Source organism: Oryctolagus cuniculus, chromosome 7 (genome assembly GCF_051225735.1).
Source record: "Oryctolagus cuniculus isolate XC-2025 breed Fujian yellow rabbit chromosome 7, ASM5122573v1, whole genome shotgun sequence".
NCBI lineage: Eukaryota > Metazoa > Chordata > Mammalia > Lagomorpha > Leporidae > Oryctolagus > Oryctolagus cuniculus.
The window spans coordinates 70,548,969-70,570,429 of NC_142873.1; the positions used below are offsets into that span (position 1 = coordinate 70,548,969).

Genomic DNA, 21,461 nt, shown 5'->3' on the forward strand with positions numbered 1-21,461 from the left:
CTCCACCCTGCTAGCAAGTAGGGAGGGGAGGCAAGAGAGGCGTCCGAGTCAGCATCAGAGGCCTATGAAGCCTGGAACAGGGCGCCCTCATCTACACAGGGGGGCCACGTGCCTCTCATTTCCATTTCTCCAGGTCTCTGGGAAAGCGCAGCTTCCCTTCACTGCTCACATGTTCAGCAAAGTACCTCCACCTACTCACATCTTAAACATAGAAACAAGGGCCTACAAAATGGTATTTTAATTTGTCAGAACCAAAGCCATACTCGTCTGAATAAGTCAGTCAGAGCAGCACCAGGCACACGAAAAGAACAGTACCATCCCCAACACCTACTGGAGGATTAGCATAAAACAAGCCCGAAATGAGCACTCAGACCCAGTGCCGCGGGAGTAGCTCCACCTAGCGGCGCTATGGTAAACTGCGTGTGAGGAACTAGCAGTTGGATCCCGCACCCCTGAAATCAGACCCCAATAAATACCTTCCGCCAATCTGGAAACTCTTAAACGAAATTTGAGCTCCCTCAGAGTCTAACAACTAAACTGAGAGCAAGCGCCATTCATATTTTCTGAGTAGCTCGCTAGCACAGGATTGCTATATAAAATACAGAACTACATTCTGTGCAATATTTTGAAGGGGTCTTCAAAAACTGGTAAGTGGGTACTCTCTTTTAATGCTATTCTCGAACTTTCTGAGCAACCCCCATGTGGGTACAAGAATTAGTCACTGATCTGGTAACTCCGTGCCTCCTACAAAGCACCCACTCCCAGGGCCCGGAGGTTTACTTCTACAAGCAAGTCTTCCCATTCATCCCAAGAGGCAGGACTACAGCAGCAGCCGTAAGTAGCTGATTACCCACAGCAAAGACAAGGGAGACCCTCTGCTCCAAATGCAAGAGACTAGTGGGGAGAGGAGAAGCGGGATCCAGACAGCTGGAAGCGCTTAATACGAGCTGGGTGGAAGCAGACAAAGAGACCAGTGACTCTGAAAGAAAGAGGAACAATGTTACCCATTTAAAGGCATTCAAGGCAGCCTGTAGCCACTGCTGACCCAGGACATGAGGAAAGAACCGTAAGGGCAGAAACCCCGCCTGGTCAGCAAGTCAGACCACCACCAACTGGCCACACCACGCAGTCCTTTCCTTTGGGAGGCGTCATGAAAACGGGATCGTTGATCGTGTTCCAGTTTTCTGAAATAAAAGCTCTGATCTCCCGAGACACGAACTGGTTTTGTTCCCCGGTATCTCCTAGGTTTGGGTTCACGCCCCCCCACCCCCCACCCCAGGCCTGGCACGCACCTTTGCAGTGCACGGCGATGGCGCCCTCGGTGTTCTCACAGATGTTCAGGAACCTGCGCACGATGTTGTCGCTGGGAGTGCTGCCGTCTATGAAGAAGAGGTCGTAGTGCTCGAAGCCAGCATCTGTGAAGCGCTTCGCCTCGTAAATCTTTTTGTTCAGCCTCACGACTGCAGTCACGTTATGCTTTTTGAAGTAAGGAAAGTAGGCTTCAGGGGCGTGAAGAGGGTATCCTAAAGGGGAAAGGAGCCGTAAGCAAAAGGCACGCGTTCCCTCTGCCGGACCCCAGGGACACAGAGCCCGCCCTGACACTGCAGGGCTTGGAGGCCAGCGCGTTCCGTGGCGGTGAAAGCGAGCGCCACACAGCAGCAGTCTGCACAGTTCTGAACGCCCGGGAGACTTGGAAGAAAAAACATACCTTTCTAAGCATCGGGGTAGCGTGTCAAAGTTCAACATCTCAGCCTCTAGGATTCAAATCCCCCGCGCATCTTCCTGGCACGGGCATTCTAAAGTACTCAAACGTACTCATGCACCTGGACCCATGCCTGATGCTTCATAGTTCACTAGTCTCTGCTTAGCAAGCCCTTTTCAACGACACTCAAAAGCTTCTTCTAACAGTCCTTTTTTTTTTAATTTTTTCATTTACCTTCATTTTTTTATTTGAAATGTACAGAGACAGAGATAGATCTTCCATCCTCTGGTTCACTCCCCCCAAATGCCCACAACAGCCAGGGCTGAACTCGGCCAAATCCAGGAGCCTCCAACTCAATCTGGATCTCCCATGTGGTTGGCAGGACCCCAGGGGCTTGAGCCATCAGCCAGTTTACATGGTTTTTATCTACAGTACAAGTCCATGCAAAAGAGACTGATGATCAGCACATACCTATGATGTGTGAGTCACAATCACACACAATTACTCTTTTAATTCTCAAACCACCTGCCAAGAATGGAGTGACCCACTTAACAAATCGGGAAACTAAAAGGGGGCAGTTGGCAGGGGCAGGGTTGAAGATACCTTTGCCAAAGGATATAAAATTTCAATGAGAAAGGAGGAATAACTTCAATAGACCTACTACAACATATACTTGATAGTCACCAAAAAGTTAGGTTTCAATGTTCTCACACACAATAGAAATGACAGGGCAAGGTGATTCCTATGTTAAATTTGACTTAGCAAAGCTGGCACTGTGGGGTAGAAGGTTAAGTCTGCCTGCAGTGCAGGTATCCCGTATGGGCACTGGTTTGAATTCCAGCTGCTCCACTTCTGATCCAGCTCCTTGCTGATGGCCTGAGAAAGCCCTGAGAAAGCCCTGGAAGATGGCCTAACTACTTAGGCCCCTGCACCCACATGGAAGACTAGTAAGAAGCTCCTGGTTCCTGGCTTTGAACTGGCCCAACTCTAGCCTTTGCTGCCATCTAGGGGGTCAACCAGCAGATGGAAGATTGTCTCTCCCTTTATCTGTCTGTAATTCTGCCTCACAAATCAATCAATCATTTAAAAAATTGACTTTGCCATTCTTCCATGTATTTAAATATTTCAAAATATCATGTTGTACATCATAAATATAGATGATTTTTTCAATTAAAAATACAGAGATGGGCATTAAGCCTAATAGTTAAGACAGCCACATCCCACATAGGAGTACCTGGGATCAAGTCCCAGTTCTGGCTCCTGACTCCAGGTGCCTACTAATGCAGACCCTGGGAGGTAGCAGTGACGGCCCAAGTAATTGGGTCCCTGCCACCCACTGGGAGCCCGGGGTTGAGTTCACAGCTCCCAGCTTCAGCCTCAGCCGGCAGATGGGCGCTCTCTTGGTCTGTCTCCCAAATAAATAGCATTTTTTTTCAAAGCAAGTGTCCATATTTTAAAATAGAAACATGTAAATAATTTTTTAACTTTAAAAAACAATCTAAAAGAGTAGCCTTTTCAAGGAATTTTCTTTCTGGGAGGTGGGGAGGAGTGGGGAATGCTGGGGCAGTGAGCTCCCTTCTCTTTTTGAGCAGCTCCACCACGTGTGTGTCCTGGGAGCTCAGGGTCGGCTGGGTCACAGAGCTAGTGGCCGATCAGCCACGGTGACCAGTAGGGGCTCTGGCCATACAGGCCATCCTAGCAGCCCCACGGTCAAACAGACTGATTTCACACACCCCAAGGAACACATCTGCATCCCCTTCAGGGTGCACTGATTCCTGGCATACCAGGTGAGGGAGACCATCCCACAGGAATTTGTTCGTGGTGGTGGGCGCCCAGCGTGGTGGCGGCAGCAGCCTGCAAATGCATCAGAACACTTCTGCACCATGACCTGGCTGGAGTTCCTGCTGCCCCGGATTCTGCTCACCCTGATCAGTTCCCATCTTCTCCAAGCTCCAGGCCAACCCTCTTTCACCCCCATTCTGTGATGCTGGGGCTGGGGTCCATGTATTACATTCCCCAGACTACCTTTCTAGCTGACTTGCAGTTGGCTCTAAAAATGGCAGGCATGGCAGGGCAACCAGAGAAGAGAGAAGAGCTTCTTGCTGATCCCCTGTCAGCACCACTTCGGCAGCAGAAGAGTTTTGCAGCCAGAGCTCTGGGCTTGGGTTAGCACACCAGCGCCATCCTGCTGCAGCTGCCCCAGAGGTCGGAGGGCAGCCCCAGGGTCTCTGCTCCTTGACCCTAGCTGTGCGGCACTCCTTTCTGAGGTCTGAGCATCAGCTGCACACAGGACACCTTCTCAGAGCCCCCAGGTTCTAGGAACTGTACTTTGGCACCTATACCCAGCTGTTTTCTCCATAATATTCAGATTTCCTCAGTGACGTCATTTTACTTTTTAAGTCTTTCTTTGCAATAAATTCCTGGTGTTAAATTCCCTCTGTTTGAAATACCCAGTGACGTTCTTATTCCCCTGAGTCTGCAGATACATGGTCTCCTTTGAGTCCTGCTCTTTTATTCTAAGCACAGATCTCCAGCCTTCTCTTGGACAACAATATGTTTATAATACATCATTTGTGAGCTGCCCAAAACAGCCCAATAAATGCCTTTTTTGCTGATGTCATTTAATTTACCAAATTTGATTCTTCTGCCTGCAACCAAGAATCCTAACTGGTACACCTGGTCAAGGTCACGCCAAATGGAAGCCAAAATAAAAATAAAAAGCAGCCCTTGGGGCCGGAGCAGTGGCATAGTAGGCTAAGTTTCTGCCTGTGGTGCCAGTATACCATATGGACACTTGTTCAAGTCCCGGCTTCTCTTCTGATCCAGCTCTCTGCTTACAGTCTTGGAAAACAGTGGAAGATGGCAGAAGTGGTTGGGCAGCTGCATACATGTGAGGGACCCAGAGGAAGCTCCTGCCTTCTGACTTTGGATTGGCCCAGCTCCAGCCACTGTGACTATTTGGGGAGTAAACCAGTGGATGGAAGACCTCCCTCTCTCTCTCTCTCTCTCTCTCTCTCTCTGTAACTCTGCCTCTCAAATAAATAAAATCGAGAGGGTGGGGGAGAGAGAGAGAGAAGAAGGGAGGGAGGGAGGGAGGGAGGGAGGGAGGGAGGGAGGGAGGGAGGAAAGAAGGAAGGAAGGAAGGAAGGAAGGAAGGAAGGAAGGAAGGAAGGAAGGAAGGAAGGAAGGAAGAGGGGCCGGCGCTATGGCGCAGCGGGTTAATGCCCTGGCCTAAAGCGCCAGCATCCCATATGGGCGCCGGTTCAAGACCTGGCTGCTCCACTTCCAATCCCGCTCTCTGCTATGGCCTGGGAAAGCAGTAGAAGATGGCCCAAGTCCTTGGGCCCCTGCACCCATGTGGGAGACCCAGAGGAAGCTCCTGGCTCCTGGCTTTGGATTGGCACAGCTCTGGCTGTTGCAGCCATCTGGGGAGTGAACCATTGGATGGAAGATCTTTCTCTGCCTCTCCTTCTCTCTCTGTGTAACTCTGCCTTTCAAATAAATAAATAAATCTTTAAAAGAAAAAAAAAAAAGAAGAGAGAGAAAGAAAACAGAAAGCAGCCCTCCCTGCCACAGCCAGACGCTTGGCTTTCTTAGGCCTATACTGTCTTGAGCAATCAGCTTAATACAGGCTTATTTAAAATCTTCTGTGCAGAAACAGTCATTGAAACACATGCCTTTGTACCTGAAAAAAATTAAGTTTGTTTTCTGAGTTGGTTTATTTGCTCTAATTATTTCCCAGCAACAGATCCATAGCCTAGAAGGGAAAGGGCTATAGTCGGGAGGAAGAAATAAGAGCTTTTCTATCCTGTGAGGAATAGGAAGGAGAAGGACTCACGAGTACACTGGAAGCCTCCCCTCAGTGGCAGGCTGGCAACAGCTTCTGCCCCTGGGTTGCCCCCCTACTTTGCACCTCCATGACGGCACATGTCACTGATGTCTTACCCCTTCTACCTGTCTTGGCCTGGCTTAGTGTCTGTCCCCACGCCCCTGCAAACAAGGCTGTAAGAATCTCCATTTTCATATATGACTTTTCATCGGGAGCAAGGGGTGGACCAGGAGGGTTTAGCTAAACAGACTATTAGAGAAACAACGGTATCTTTTGAGAGACGATCCTGGACAGAACTGTCCAAATCTAGCAGTGGGACACGGCAATAATAACAGTAATGATAGTGGTGGCATCTAACATTTCTTGCGTACTTACTATGTGCCAAGCACGATGCCAACTGCTTCATGTGGACTCTCATTAACCCTGCAATTACTCAAGTACTGATGCCTGGAAAAATCAACCGGCTCACACACACACAGCTGCTGAGTGGCAGAGCCAGCATCTGAACCCCAGCAATCAGATTCCAATACCTGTCCTGGATGTCAGTAAGACTCAACTTGACTCTATTGGTTAGGCCTCCAAATAAGGTGACCTGATATGAACATTAGAAGTAATACTTCCTAGAGGTGGTAAGCAGCTTGTTTAAAAATGCTTAAAGCTGTTTCAGATGAGTTATAAGCAACAAACAAAGAAAATCCTATAATCTTAGAACAATTGTTGGTGGGTGTTATCAATATATTTGGGTGCTTTTTTGAAAAAAACTTTATTTGGGAGGCAGAAAAAGAAAGAAGGGCCAGCACTGTGGCACAGTGGGTTAAGCCACTGCTTGCAATTACACCAGCATCCTGTATCAGAACACTAGTTTGAGTCCTGGGTGCTCTGCTTCTGAGCCAGCTCCTTGCTAATACACCTGGGAAAGCAGCAGATGGTGGCTCAAGCACTGTGTCACTGTCACCCATATGGGACACCCAGATGCAGTTCCAGGCTCCTGGCTTTGGCCTGGCCCAGCCCTGGCCATTTGTGGCCATTTGTGCCCATTTGGGGAGTGAACCAGCAGACTGAAGATCAGATTGAAGCCTCTCTCTCTCTCTCTCTCTCTCTCTCTCTCTCTGCCTTTCAAATAAATAAAATAAATCTTTTAAAAAGAGAGAGAGATAAAGAGAGCTCTCACCCACTGGTTCACTCCACAATTGCCCATAGCAGCTGTTGGACTTGGCTAGGAGCATCAAGCTAGTGACGTCAGAGTCCCAACTACTGGAGCCGTCATCTGCTGTCTCCAAAGTCCACATCAGCGGGAAGCTGGAGCAGGAGCCAGAGCAGGGTACGGACACCCAAATATGGGACACAGGCATCTTGACCCCTAGCTGACTGCCCGCTCCTATCTGAATGCTTCTTATCAAGTGCTGGTTTCAGCAAGGTGGACCACCCTCTGGGAATGGTCCAGCCCATCTGACCCTTACTCCATCTGGCCACTAGATGGTGCACCGGCACTGGTGAAACACAAGCAGAAGCCCAAGAAGTGAGCCGGCCATACAGAATTTCAGAGCTAAAATAAATTTTAAATTCATATCTTCTCAGTTCTTTATTTTAAAGTCTGGAAACTAAAGAACATTAGACAGAAATGAATAACATTAGACTGCCCACCCACTCATTATTAAAAGGAAAAACTGCACAATTGGAAGGCAAATGTACTGAGAGAGAAAATATGGGGATTTAGGATTATTAATGATAAAAATGTAATCATAGGGGCTGGCATTGTGGCATGGCAGGTTACGCTTCTGCTTAGGATGCTGGCATCCCATTCTGGGGTACGTGTTTGAGTCTCAACTATTCTGCTTCCAATCCAGCTTCCTGCTAAAAGCTTGGGAAGGTAGCCATCCATTTGCTCAAGCACTTGAGTCCCTATCCACCCACATGGGAGATCCAGATGGAGCTCCTGGCTCCTGGCTTCAGCCTGCTCCAGGTCGGCTGTTGTGGCCATTTGGGGAATGAGCCAGCTCATGGAACATCAATCAGTCTCTCTCTCCCTCTCTCTCCCCCTCTCCCTCTCCCTCTCCCTCTCTCTCCCCCTCTCTATAGCTCCACCTTTCAAATAAACACATAAATCTTTAAAAAAAAAAAAAAAAAACAGGTAATCATAAAGTGTACTATCCAATAAGCTATGTGCCCAAGGTGAGGCAAACATGTCCAGTCCTAAGTCAATGTCTGCAATGTACATATTTCCCCCATTGTGATAAACGAGCGAAAACTGGGAGTTCACTGAAGTTCACACTGCCTGCTAAGGATGGGGGCAGGCTAATCTTTACACTGATTTCTCATTAAACTAGAAGGCTGATGCTCCCAACTGTTGGAATTCTCTGTTTCAAGTTATTTTCTTTGTATGTGTGCAGTATGTTTAAATAATGTTAAGAATAGAATGGCTAGGTAAGAAATATTTTTCATAAAATTTGAGATTCAAAATGTTTCTGCTATTATCATTCACTTATCAATTCAAATTGTTTCCAAAAATAAAAAGTCCATCTCTTCTCTTCCCCTATGTCAACACAATGTGAATCAAGATGGCTGAAAGAAATTCCTTGGTTGTTCTCTGTTGACACAAACACAGATCAAGTCTCTTATAAAGCATTCTGCCTGGAACCCAAGATTTTAGGGCTTCCTTTTGCTATCTCCTAGCAACATCTACGTAATGGTTAATTCATTAAAAATTTCAGCTTTTCTACTTACAAACCCCTAAAATGACTCAGGAAACACAGAGTTTGTGAACTCAAAAAAAGAATGTACTAAGATCTCACTACAATTGAGTCAAGTTTATTAATTCCACCACAAAATTATTCTCTTACATTCAAAAAGGTTCTACAAAATCAAAGCCCTTTAATTAAGGGGGGGGGGGTCACTTCCTTTCAATGTTGAAGCTCCTCGTGAATATGAGATGGTAAAAAGGACATCCCAAGGCCGGCGTCGCGGCTCACTAGGTTAATCCTCCGCCTTGCGGCGCCGGCACACCGGGTTCTAGTCCCGGTTGGGGCGCCGGATTCTGTCCCGGTTGCCCCTCTTCCAGGCCAGCTCTCTGCTGTGGCCAGGGAGTGCAGTGGAGAATGGCCCAAGTGCTTGGGCCCTGCACCCCATGGGATACCAGGAGAAGCACCTGGCTCCTGCCATCGGATCAGCGCGGTGTGCTGGCCGCAGCGCACCGGCCACGGCGGCCATTGGAGGGTGAACCAACAGCAAAAGGAAGACCTTTCTCTCTGTCTCTCTCTCTCACTGTCCACTCTGCCTGTCAAAAAATAAAAAAAATTAAAAAAAAAAAAAGGACATCCCAGTAAGATCAAGCCTATACCAAAGGCAGCCTTAAATGAAATTGTACCAGTCATCATAAACGGGACTTTCAGACCTTTTTTTCTCCAAATGAGAGGGCACAACATTTGCACAAAAAAAAAAAAAAAAAAACCAATGTGGAAAATGTAGACTATGAAAAAAATAGCCATGAGTTTCCAAATACTTACACCAACATAAACCTTTTAATGCCATTTCCATGAATTCTTGAAGTACAGACTGTATATATAGCCATTGATTATCTTAACAATAGTTGTTTCTAAATTATATTTTAAAGGGTTTTTTTTTTCATCTGTATTGCTTAAATTTTCTGTACTGAGCATGTATGTCTTCATTGATAAAAAAATTTTTTTTTGAAGCTCTTTTTTTTTTTTTTTTTTTTTTTTTTTTGACAGGCAGAGTGGACAGTGAGAGAGAGACAGAGAGAGAAAGGTCTTCCTTTTGCTGTTGGTTCACCCTCCAATGGCCGCCGCTGCAGCCGGCGCACTGCACTGATCCGATGGCAGGAGCCAGGAGCCAGGTGCTTTTCCTGGTCTCCCATGGGGTGCAGGGCCCAAGCACCTGGGCCATCCTCCACTGCACTCCCTGGCCACAGCAGAGAGCTGGCCTGGAAGAGGGGCAACCGGGACAGAATCCGGCGCCCCAACCGGGACTAGAACCCGGTGTGCCGGCGCCGCAAGGTGAAGGATTAGCCTATTGAGCCACGGCGCCGGCCCGATAAAATTTTTAATAATAGAATTTGGACTTCATGGGACCTATGTTTGAATCTACCTGCTGCCACTGACTGGCTGTGTGAACCTGAGCAAGTCAGGGAACCCCTCTAGGTCTCCACCTTCTCTTCCATAACAGAACTGCGTCCTACCCCAGAGGTGGTTCCCATGACTCAGAAGATGATGTGTGTACAAGAGGCTTGGCGCCATTCTGGGAATAAAAACAAATGGTGGCTATAGCTGTTCTCCCACACAGACATATGAAACCAAAAACAATGAGATTTTTCACATAATTATAACACAAAATCTGCATATCCTTTTACCTAGTGATTTTACTTCTAAAGGAATTTAAAGAAACAGGAGCAGTGGGCAGATACATGCATGCGTAGGCCAAGCAGAGTAGTTTTTAAAAAGTAAAAAACTATAAACAACTTAGATCTCACTCAAAAACAAATCAATGAAATTATGGCCCAGCCATAGAGTGAAAACATAATGGTATAGTCATGGAAATTGATTATGTGGATCTTCATTTATTGCCATGGAAATAAGTCTGTGGTATGTTTAGAAAAAAAAAAAAAAACTGTCCACTAAATGAAAGATCTCTGTGAGTGAGATCCCAGTGGAAAGAACAGGCCATCAAAGGAGGTACCTTTCTCTGAAGGGAGGAGAGAACTTCCACTTTGACTATGGCCTTGTCTAAATAAGGTCGGAGTTTATGAACTCAACAGGCTTCCATAGCCTAGGCAGCTCATGACAAGAGCCTCGGGTGATTACTGATGTCATAAATAAGAGTGTCAATTGTTAAATCAACAACAGGAGTCACTGTGCAGTTGCTCCCCATGTAGGATCTCTTCCCTTAATGTGTTGTACAATGAGAATTAATGGTAAAACTAGTCTTCAAACAGTACTTTATACTTTGTGTCTGTGTGGGTGCAGTCTGTTGAAATCTTTACTTAGTATATACTAAGTTGATCTGTATATAAATATAATTAAAAATGAATCTTAATGAAGAATGGGATGGGAGAGGGAGTAGGAGATGGGATGGTTTGCGGGTGGGAGGATGGTTATGGGGGGAAAACCGCTATAATCCAAAAGTTGTACTTTCAAAATTTATATTTATTAAATAGAAGTTTTCTAAAAAAAAAAGAAAGAAAACCTGTAATTATGTTGCAATCCCCCTTTTATAAGAAAAAAATGTTTAAATGCATGTGCATATGTGCACATTTACAATGTATAGATACCATAAAACAGTTAAGACATGTAAAAGTAAAAACTACAAAAGAGCATACAGGAGAAACTAAAATCACCAAGAATACCACCAACAGACCAGTCAACTTTCAGTAGAATTATAGGTCAATTTTGTAATTTCTTTTGTTAGTTCATCTGCATTTTCTTCTCTTTTTAAAATAAGTATGCATTACCTCTACAAAAATATTTTAAATGTCTTGTTAAATTATAGTTCCCATATTCTCCTTAAGAAAGCTGGGTAAAACACATGAATCCCAAATGGGAAAATTCTTCCATCTTTGCCAAGCAAATACAAAACAACAAAATCACTGCTGAAACAATACATCTACTAAGATTTCCTCAGCTGGAGTCAGATAATTTGGAACAAAAGGTATCAATCTCATCTTCAGATGCCAACTTATGAAAGCAGTTTCCCCAGGTTCCCAGCAGGTTACTCCTAACTCACAGAGGTTAACTAATCAAGATTGACAGCATCTGGCTTCATCACAGAAGTGCCCTGTTAGCTTGGTTCTCTAGTGTTAGTGATGCTGTTCCTGGCGGGGAGTCTCCCTGCCCTGCCCATGTAGGAGGCTGAAAGGGCATGGTGTGCCATGCCTCCAGGGAAGGATCCCAACCTGACTGCTGGCAGGCGGTGGGAGTCCCAGGCACTTTTCCCCACCCCCGCCCTCTGTTAAAGGGCGCTGTAACTGCCAATCAGGTAAACAGCTCCCAGGTGTGGCCCAGGCCCATTAGGACCACCTGGAAAGCTATCTGAGCTACGTGACCTTCAAGCTGATTGGAGAAGCATAGCGGTGCCAATATCAATGTTCTAACCTATAGAATTAGTGTTACCCTGAATTAGCTACACCCCTTCTGCCCGCCCTTTAAAAGTGTATGTGGTCATGAATAAAAGCGGACATGTTCACTGGAGCCTGTCCTCGGTGCGTCTTGAGGAAAAACACCGAAGCCCCTCTCTCCCCGATGGTGCAGGCCTCACACACGAGTCCTCACTCTAGACCTGGATTGTTCGTGGACAGAAATAAACCATGCCTCACACAGAGTTCCCTGACGGACATGTCACAGGCATGAATTGATCACACTTGCATTTGTAGAAACTCAAATTTTCAAATCTAAATGCATGGATCACAATAAACAAATGAAACTAGAGTTTAGGAGAAATAACATGAAGGTGGGAGAAGGAGGAAAATGAAAAAGAATGAGTTTACACCAGGGGCTTCAAATTAGGTTCACTAGAAGACTGGTGATCCATCTGTATGGCCAGAAAAAGGAGCTAATATGCACATAGGTAATATTTTTTGGATTTATGTATTTTTCCCATAATCTCATCTTAAACTGTTGCATCCCTCTTAACTTGTCTTCTAGGGAATGCTGGCAGATGAAAAAATAACAAACAAGTATTAGTGGGAATAATATTATATAGCTATATACTGTATAGCTGACCATGTTTCATTCAAGAGGTTTATTTTTTGTTTATTTGAATTTTCTTTTCTGAATATGTATGCCCATGGCCACATATTCTGCAAATAATTACTTTCAACTAGAAGAGTGTTCCTAGTTGCCACAATGGAACTAAAAAGATCAATGTAGTGGCATTGTTTAGGAGCCCAGTTCTGGATAAAAGAATCAGTTTTGCCTATTACAATGTGACCTTGGGCAAATTCCCTACTTAAAAAAAATCTCAACTTCCTCTTCTGTAAGATGGATATATTGATATCTACATCTCATAGAGTTGTGTGAGCATTAAATAAGATAATGCTGTGATTAGCTAATAACAGGCATACAGCAGGTACTCAATGACAATTAGGCATCATTAGTATTATTCAACATGGTGTTGACACTGTACCACCAAATAAATCCTAGAACCAATGATAGAATTTAGCAACCTGCTTCTTGGTTTTCTGATTCTTCTTTGATAACTGGGTCACATAAAGCAAATGTCCTATTTGTCTCATCCCAAGAAAAGTTGCTAGTTTTTAAAACAGTGATTATAGCACCACCTACTGGAAACATTAAACATACTTAGTTACTGTTGCTTAATTTCTCTTAATTATTAAGTGAATGTTTTTGGAGAATATTATCCAAAGAAAGGGTTACTTGAGAAAATTAAGAAATTAGAGAAGATAAAATAAATTCTGGGATGGTAAAGGAAAGAAAAACCTACCATTTTCAATTTTGCTTTTTGGATGTGGTCCACTAAATGCTAAAAATTTTCCTGGAACAATCCAGTTGAAGTCACCATTTTCAACTCGCTGGCAGAATTTTGTGAAAAAAAGAAAATAAAAATATATTATAATTCTTATACAATTTATGAAACTCTTACAATAAAACTTCTTTTCACAGTATTTGTTCTAGATTAATTAGACAAACATGAAGATAAAGTAATAAAGCTTACTGTTTACGATTCAATCTGCCTTAGAAAATTTTCACCTACACCTTACAGAAGTTTAGACCATGTGAAAAATTAATTTATGTAAGGGAGAAGTATTTACTTGAAGTAAGTTTGTCTCCTGACCACTCCACAATGAAATGAAATGAAAGCAAACATTGCTGTTCTAGCAATAAACAAAAGAATGTAAGAGAAAAATAAGCACTTTCCATGAACATAGTAAACATACTTAAACAATGGAAAAAATCTCTAAGCATCAGGCTCATGATAAACACACTTTCAAATGTGTTCTGTTTTGATGGCTTATATCTGTTGTCAGTGCTGATTTTTAGACTGGGAAACAGGAATGAGGGACAGGGGCTCATTAAGCCCTCAAGGTATACCACAAACTACAGTCGGTCAAGGTCTACTCAGGTGCTGGTTGCAAATCCAAACAAGAGCCAGACAGTGACCTAAAGGCAAGTGCTGCTTGGCTGTAACTCATTATTCCTTGCAGGACAGCTAACTGAAGGTGGCCAGTCTTCCAACTGGATTTTCAAGTGAAATCGCTCTATTTTTAAAATGTTGACCAGTTTAAATTTAGTGCTTAAATACTATGAAACCAAGTAAAACATACCTGTGGGCTGACCTCAATCACCAGGTTGTCAGCCCTTAGTCTATAGACTCTAAGGGATCCTCAGAAAAGGTGTGAAGACTGGGAAAGGGATTAAGTACTTTCTCATTACTCCAGCATCTCCTCCATTTCTCCCCTCCCCCATTCCCTTGTGCCCTTGAACACCTGGAGCACTGAGGCAGGACTAAGATTACCTAAGATTTTGCAAGTAATTGAGAGATATTTGTGCAATGCATCACAAAATTGGAGTAGGCATTTGGCACAGTGGTTAGGACACCACTTGGGATGCCTGCATCCTTAGTGTGCCTAGGCTTGAGTCATGGCTCTGCTTCTGATCCAGCTTCCTGCAAATGCACACCCTAAGAGGCAGCAAGTGATGGCTCAAGTACTTGGGTCCTTGCTACCTACATGGGAGACTGGACTGAGTTCCGGGCTCCTAGCTTCAGCCTGGCCCAGCCCTGTCTGTTGTGGGCATTGATAAGTGAACCAATGGATACACACTCTCTCTCTCTCTCTCTCTCTTTCTTTCTAATAAACAAACAATACATGTATTCCCTCAGACCCCTTTATTCTCCATCCTCCAGGCAATGAAGCAGCACAGTTCTGTTGTCTTCACGGGGCTATCCACGGCTATCCCTATAAAAGGCTCTCTCCTCCACTGTGTGTCAAGGACCTCAATGGTGGAAATCTCAGCCAAACACAAAGTCTATACAGTACTCTAAGAACTCAAAATTTGTAAAATAAATCAGAATGTTGGCAAGGAAATCTGGAGCCACTACATTAATTATATTATCCATTACCACTTCTGTGAACATCAAAACTTGACTATATAATTTTCATTTAAAAGTGCAGATGCTTCTTTCCAATTATCTAAAGCTTGTAAATTAAACTTTACATGATACATTATAAATTTCTGGATTGCATTAATCAAATTGTAACACAGTATATCAATAATGCCCTAAGTAGAATCCTAGAGACACTAAGAGTGATATGAGTACACATGCTGACTTAAATCTCAGTTATTCATTTATAATAATTTGAATAAGGTGCCCAATATTAAATTCCTGATCACAATTAAATATTATCTTGTTTAAATAAATGTCTCAACTAATGATTCCATATCCCTCTCAAATAATTATTAAGCTTAAAACACTGTTTAAACATCCAAGAATAAAGGGATGCTCTAATCATCAAAAGACTAAAACCAATTCTTTAGGAATAACAGACAAAAACAGGTTTCTATGTTCACTATTTCTGCATCCTTGATATCAATAGGCTAGATAAACATATTGTGCTAAATCAGTTTATTTGCATTATAAACATCAATTTGGCTAAATTTTAGCTTTTACAATCAGTCATCTAGAGAGAGGCAATGGCTTCACTAAAATGCATTCACTCACAGTCAGAAGAATGTGCTTGTAAATATTTCTACCCAAAAAGATAAACATACATAATATTGGGCCATGTTCAGTAGCTTGGGTATGGTTGATGGAGTAAACAAAGGGATTTAGGTCTTAGACCTAAATCTGAAAAAAAAAATTAATGTTACAGCTTTTAACTGACCTAATAAAACATAAGCCTACTTTGGTAATCTTCCAAAATTAATATCTGCACTTTCTTTCATAGTGAATTATATAAATCCTAACATGTATAAATAGATTATTTTAGATGACACAAATTGGTTTTTCTAATTAAACACACACACATTCTTTTAAAAAATCTAGATTAGATGGTAACTTAAGGTACTTTCCAACCTTACAACATTTTATAAACAAACTTCTAAGAAAGGATGAGGTAATGAGCTTAGCTTCTGCTCTAAAGCCTACTACCTAGGAAATATTCTGTGAAAGAATTATGAGTCTTCTTCACTACAAGAAATCACCAAAATAAAAATGTAAATTCCTGAAGTGGATATATTTAGGTGCTATTATTCATTTTACTACAGGATTCTTCAGTCTACAATAGAGTCACCAGTTTTGTTTTGAATACTAACTCCCCTGGTGCTTTTAAAATGAAATCTGGGAGATGGACATTTATCACAGTGGTTCAGATACTGCTTAGGACTTCCATATGGAAGCGCTTGTGTTCAAGTCCCAGCTCCACTTCCCATTCCAGCTTCCTGCTAGTGTGCACCATGGGAGGCACCAGATGATGGCTCAAGTACTGGGCCCCTGACATCCATGTGGTAGACAGAGATTGAGTTCCTGGCTTTGGTTTGGCCCAGTCCCAGCTTTTGTGGGCATTTGGGGAGTGACCCAGTGGCTGGAAGGTCTTTGCACATCTCTCCCTGTCGCTCCCCCTCTTCATGGAGGAACGACACAGGACCCTGCGCTGTTCTTTCGTCTGCTCGGCCCTCCCCGGGTTTGCTGCTGGTTCTTCCCGGGTTGGCTACTGTCCCTTCCACCTCCGTGGAAGGGCGGTTCCCCCTGCCACATTCCCCACTTCCACAGGGGAGCGGCACACCGCCGGCCGGCTCTCTCGGGGGCTGCACAGGTGTTCCCCTTAGATGTTCCCCTTAGATGTTCCTGGTGCATGCCGTCTCTCTCCTCCTTTATAGTCCTCCTCCGCCAATCCTAACTCGGCTGCCCACATGATGAGTACGCTGCTCTCCAATCAGGAGCAAGTCCTACAGTTTATTGGCTGAACTGGAGGCAGCTGCGTAGAAGCTGTTTTCTCCTCTCCCAGCGCCATATTGTGGGAGAGCAGATGCATAGAATAAGTCTTAATTCCAGTAACTCAGTCCAGTCCGGGTTGCTCCCCACATCTCCCCTATACACCTTCTTTTCAAATAAATAAAAAAAGTTTAAAATAATATAAATTTAATATAACAACTTTATTTAAAATCATAAATTTTTACAACTTCTAAAAGAAATACATCTATGCCTCTGAAAAATAGTTGGCCTGCTTACCATTTTAATAAACATACAATAAGATAGAAAACATAGTCCTTGAGGTTGCCAATTCAAAAGCCAATTCCTTTTAGCATATGTGTTTTCTAATATAACACATATAAACAATCTTGAAGCTCAATTCAACATTCATTCAAGTATTTTCTGAGCCTTTACTATATAAAAGTAATAAAAAGCATTTTCTAAGGAGTCCAAAGGCAAGTAGGGATGACAAACAACAGTGATGACAGTAACAGCAAATACATCTGTGCCACTGACTCTGTGCTAGGCACCACTGTGTTCAGACAACTCATTTAATCCTCACTACAACTCTCTGAATCAGGTACTCTTACCATCTATATTCTACCCATTGGAGAAAAGTTACATTAAACTTTGATAACTGTTATAACAGAAGTACACAAGAGTCATGACAGTAACATAAAAACTATTCTAAAAATCAAGACAACAGAACTCGATGTCTTTTTTTTTTAATTCATTAAAAAGTCTCCTCTTGGGGGCTATCATTGTGGCACAGTGGATTAAACCATCACCCATAACTCAGCAGCCCATATCAGAATGCCAGTCCCAGTCCCAGATGCTCTGCTTCTGATCCAACTCCCTGCTAATGTGCGTGGAAAAGCAGTAGAAGATTGCCCAATGACTTGGGGCCCTATAACTCACATGGGAGACCTGGATGGAGTTCTGAGCTCCTGGACTCAGCCTGGCCCAGCCCCAGTTGCTTGGGGAGTGAACCAGCAAATGCAAGAGCTCTCGTTCTATCTTTCCCTCCCTCTCTGTCACTGCTTTTTGAATAAACATATTTTAAATCTTTAATTAAAAAAGTATCATCTGATATTTCCCCTAATTTCTAAAACAATAAAACAGTATTGAAACAGTTGTATTATATAAACACAAATATGCCGTAAGGATTAGCATTTTATGAGCTTAATGCAAAAATAAATATTTGAACTGTTTGCCTTAAATTAAGTTGCCATGCCATTTGATTTTAATTAATAATCAAACTCTAGGTTATTAATTTAGATTTGCCTCTGAGAGAGACAGCAGGATAGAGGGACAGAGGATGATTGCATCACCTCTGCCTGTTACAGCTGTGGCAGGGAAGACAGCTGCAGGAGAGGAGGCATGTTTAGGACACTGCTCCAACAGTCAAGCGCTGAGAGCACCTTTGATGAGGCTACAGCAGGGAGCAGACCCAGTGCTTGCTCACAGATGCCACCCCAGTGTTCGAGACATGAAGATTTGGGGTCAGCAGCACACACATGGTTGTTGAAACTTGGCAACAGGTGCACTCAATTACAGAAAGTGTAATAAACAAAATTACCAGGCCTTACAGAGCAGCAGCCTCTTAGGGTGGGCAAAGGAAGAGGAAGAACTTCAAGGGAGACTAAGAAAGATGTCCAGGGATAGGGAAAGGAGAAATGCAAGATACAGAACTTAAAAGTTAAGGAAGGAAAGTCAGTTTCCAGATTTAGAGAGTGGCCACAGAGTTAATCGAGTAGGAAGACCAAGCACAGCCAGTTGGTTTTGCTAACTGCTTTATTAGCAAAGAGTTTCAGCAGAATGTTGAAGATAGAGCCCAAGACCACAAGAAGTTTGGAGGTAAAATAAGGGACAGAGACTACATAATGCTTAATGAGGAAGAAAATAACTGTGAGAAACTGCCTAGGACAGGGTAGACCTCAGAACATTTTATAGACTTAACCAACCACCTGAGCAAGATCTTTGAACCTGCATCAGGTGTCATGTGTCAGTGCTGTGGAAACACTGGGTCCCTCCACTTTAGCAGCTACAGTGACCAGGAAGGCATTTTTGCTCCCTTAAACTGGTGGTCTCTGAGTGATGCACTTGATAGCATGAGATAGCTTCAGGGGAATGCTTGTTACACCCTTCTATCAGTCTGCTTATTGTGGGAGGCACAATTGATCATTGCTCCAGGTGGTGAGGAACTGCCCTAGTAACTTTACTATGGAAACTGCTTGACCCTGTGGGTCTGTAGCAGGAATTTCCAATTTTTAAAGAGTTTATTAATTTATTTACTTGAAAAGAGTGACAGAGAGAGAAGGAACGACAGAGAGGGAGAAAGAAAGATCGGCCATCTGTTGGCTCATTCCCCAAATTCCTGAAATAGCCAGGGCTAGGCCAGGCAGAATCCAGGAGCTAGGAACTCCATCTGGTTCTCCCACAAAGGTAGCAGGAACTCAACTACTTGGGGCCACCCCCTGCTGCCTCCCAAGTACATTATCAGGAAGCTGGATCAGAAGCAGAGAGTGGCCAGGATGCAAACCAAGCACTCCAATATGGGATGTGGGCATCCCAAATGGCAGCTTAATCTTCCATGCCACAATGCCCACTCCCAGGAATTCTCACTTTTAGCTTCCTTGATCCATGAACAAGGAGGCGAGGATCAAGCAGCATCCAGATTACATTCTAGTTTGCTGTTCAAATTCTAGTCCAAAGCAAAGCCTTAAATATAATGTGTCAGTGAACAACAATGACTCATGCTGTTGACTTGAAGGTATTTATCAAGTGATGGGAAACCTAACAAACTCTACTGGTTTTCAAGGTGTGTGCTAAAGGGCAGTATCAGGAGCCTACACCATCTGGTCAGGCTGACAAGTTATTTATGCAATGAAGGATGACACAATCAGCCTGGAGATGTCCTCAGTCATTTATTAAACTAAGTTGTTACACACAGACGTGGCATTAGATAACAATAACTAGCATCTGTGTTTCAAAGAACTGAGTTTCTAAAAAGGCAACTCACTCTTGTCTGGTGCTGAGAGAAAGCAATTTCATTGCAAACGTTGTCTACCATAGTAAATTTATCTCTTAGAATGTTGCTTCAAAATCAGAATGGGATTCTTAATTAACATGTCTTACTTTCCACAGATAACACGTCACATAAAATATGCTTTACTGTTTGAGTATTTAATCACTCATTTGCCCATTATTTATTTCGTTCCAGAAACATTGAATGACTGCGCACGATGTGTACACTGTGCTGCTGGGTTACTTATACATCTAAAGATGAGTAAGGCACTGTTCCCGCCTGGAAATACCTACAGAGGGCAAGGAGGACCCGAGGTCCCTGTGTGTAAACAGCACCATACCGCACTGTTTGAAGACGGCTTCCACGGGAACAAGAAGGACTCAGCAGCCAGCCATGCAAATAAAGTGATCCAGCAAGGAGGGCTCACTCACAGCCACAGAGAGCAACAGCAGGTGCAACCTTGCAAAAGCACCAAGAGCTGCAGCCGTCCAGGAAACGGCCGAGATCTGGGTGTGAGCCTGAGCTGTGAAGGACGAAAGTGAAGAGGTAGAAAGAGCTGACATTAAGAAGGGCCTGTGCGCCATAGCAGGGAGTATGTATTTCCTCCATACTTAAACAGTGTGGAGCCCACGGAAGACTTGAAACAGGGGATTAAGCTTGGACTTAAATTTTTAAACAGGTATTCTGATAGAGATGTGAAGACTTGATTGAAGAGACCCAGTCAGGAAAGACTCCATCCCAAGAAGCAGAATGGACCCATGCTGTCTCACTGTAATTTGGCTCAGATCATAGGCAATCAATTTTTAGAACAGCAGTGTTCTTTTCCTAAAAGAGCATCCTTTAGGTGAAGTTAGCAAAATAGTCTGCATTCAACCAGTCTTGAGCCAATGAGAAATTCTGTGTTGTAGATGGCTAATTTGACAAGCATCAAGACGGGGACTTGTGGCAAGAGTCGAGCAAACATGATCATTTCTGAAGAATGAGGCATAAGAATCTACAGATCCTATGGTACAAGGCAACAAGGGCCAAGGCCCCAGCACTACACAGGAAAAAAGGAAATTACAGGCAGCCTCCAGAAAATAGGAACTATATTAAACAAGTAGGACATATTTGATATCTGTTCAATAAACAAACTGAAAAGTTCTATGACTAAAATGGCAAGGGGAGTAATGTGGCTCCTTGACTTTCATAAAACAAGTGTTTATCTGTCAACTATTATTTTCTATAAAACAAAGTTTCCCAAACAGTGTGACCAGAACAGAGGAGTTGCCTGGGCAGGGACTGGGGCAGCCAGAGTGGCACATGCCAGTCCCCAACAGCTGTGAGCCAGGATCACAGGGTGCTGAGTAAATGTTATCATTTTTCCCATGTGCCATGATGGCAGAAACAAAAGGACTTGGCTCTTGAGTAGGATTCAATTAGCACCTCTGTCATCAGGCGGGCAGTAGCCACCTGCAGCTCTAACTGCACGTAGCCACTGGGCCAGGTTTGTCAGTGGGTAAAAGCACAATCATGCCACTAGTAACTCCATAGTCTACAAATACCCTTACTAACAAAGCTAAGACACAGAAAGCTTTTCTTCCCCCTCTCTCCAGTTAAATGGAATGATTTATGGGGAGAAAAGATGATGGCAGATATGAAATCATTCAAAGAAAGCAATCAGAATAATTTCTCAGTTTTGAGGTTTGTTATTGAACTTTAAACTCTGTTTACTCCCCTAAAGGGTGCTTAAAGCGGCTCCCTGGAATTGCACGGGCCACATTCTGGGTCAGGTGATAGACAAGCTCCAGTGACCAGGCACCTCCAGTTGTTGCCTTGTAAGCACCAGTTCTCTGCCCTTCTTCCCCCACCCCCAGCCAAGGAAGAGAACTGTGACGGGGTATCGCTTTCTCCATGTTTTCACCTGAGCTCCTCCACATTTGGCCAACACAGGGACATCAACAACAATGGTAGGACTCCAG

General features: G+C 43.6%; 1 protein-coding gene across 16 annotated transcripts in view; it reads right to left on the bottom strand.

The window, feature by feature from the left end:
• The window catches only part of CDC14A (cell division cycle 14A), a 186,621-nt gene that overhangs the window by 64,887 nt on the left and 100,273 nt on the right, over window positions 1–21,461 (bottom strand). For all 16 annotated transcript variants that reach the window (XM_089300290.1, XM_089300287.1, XM_070077981.2 and 13 more), the window contains 2 exons: window positions 12,984–13,071; window positions 1,293–1,523 (listed from right to left, as the gene is read on the bottom strand). In XM_089300290.1, the coding sequence (XP_089156416.1) occupies window positions 1,293–1,523; window positions 12,984–13,071 (319 nt within the window). The remainder of the gene's footprint in view (window positions 1–1,292; window positions 1,524–12,983; window positions 13,072–21,461) is intronic.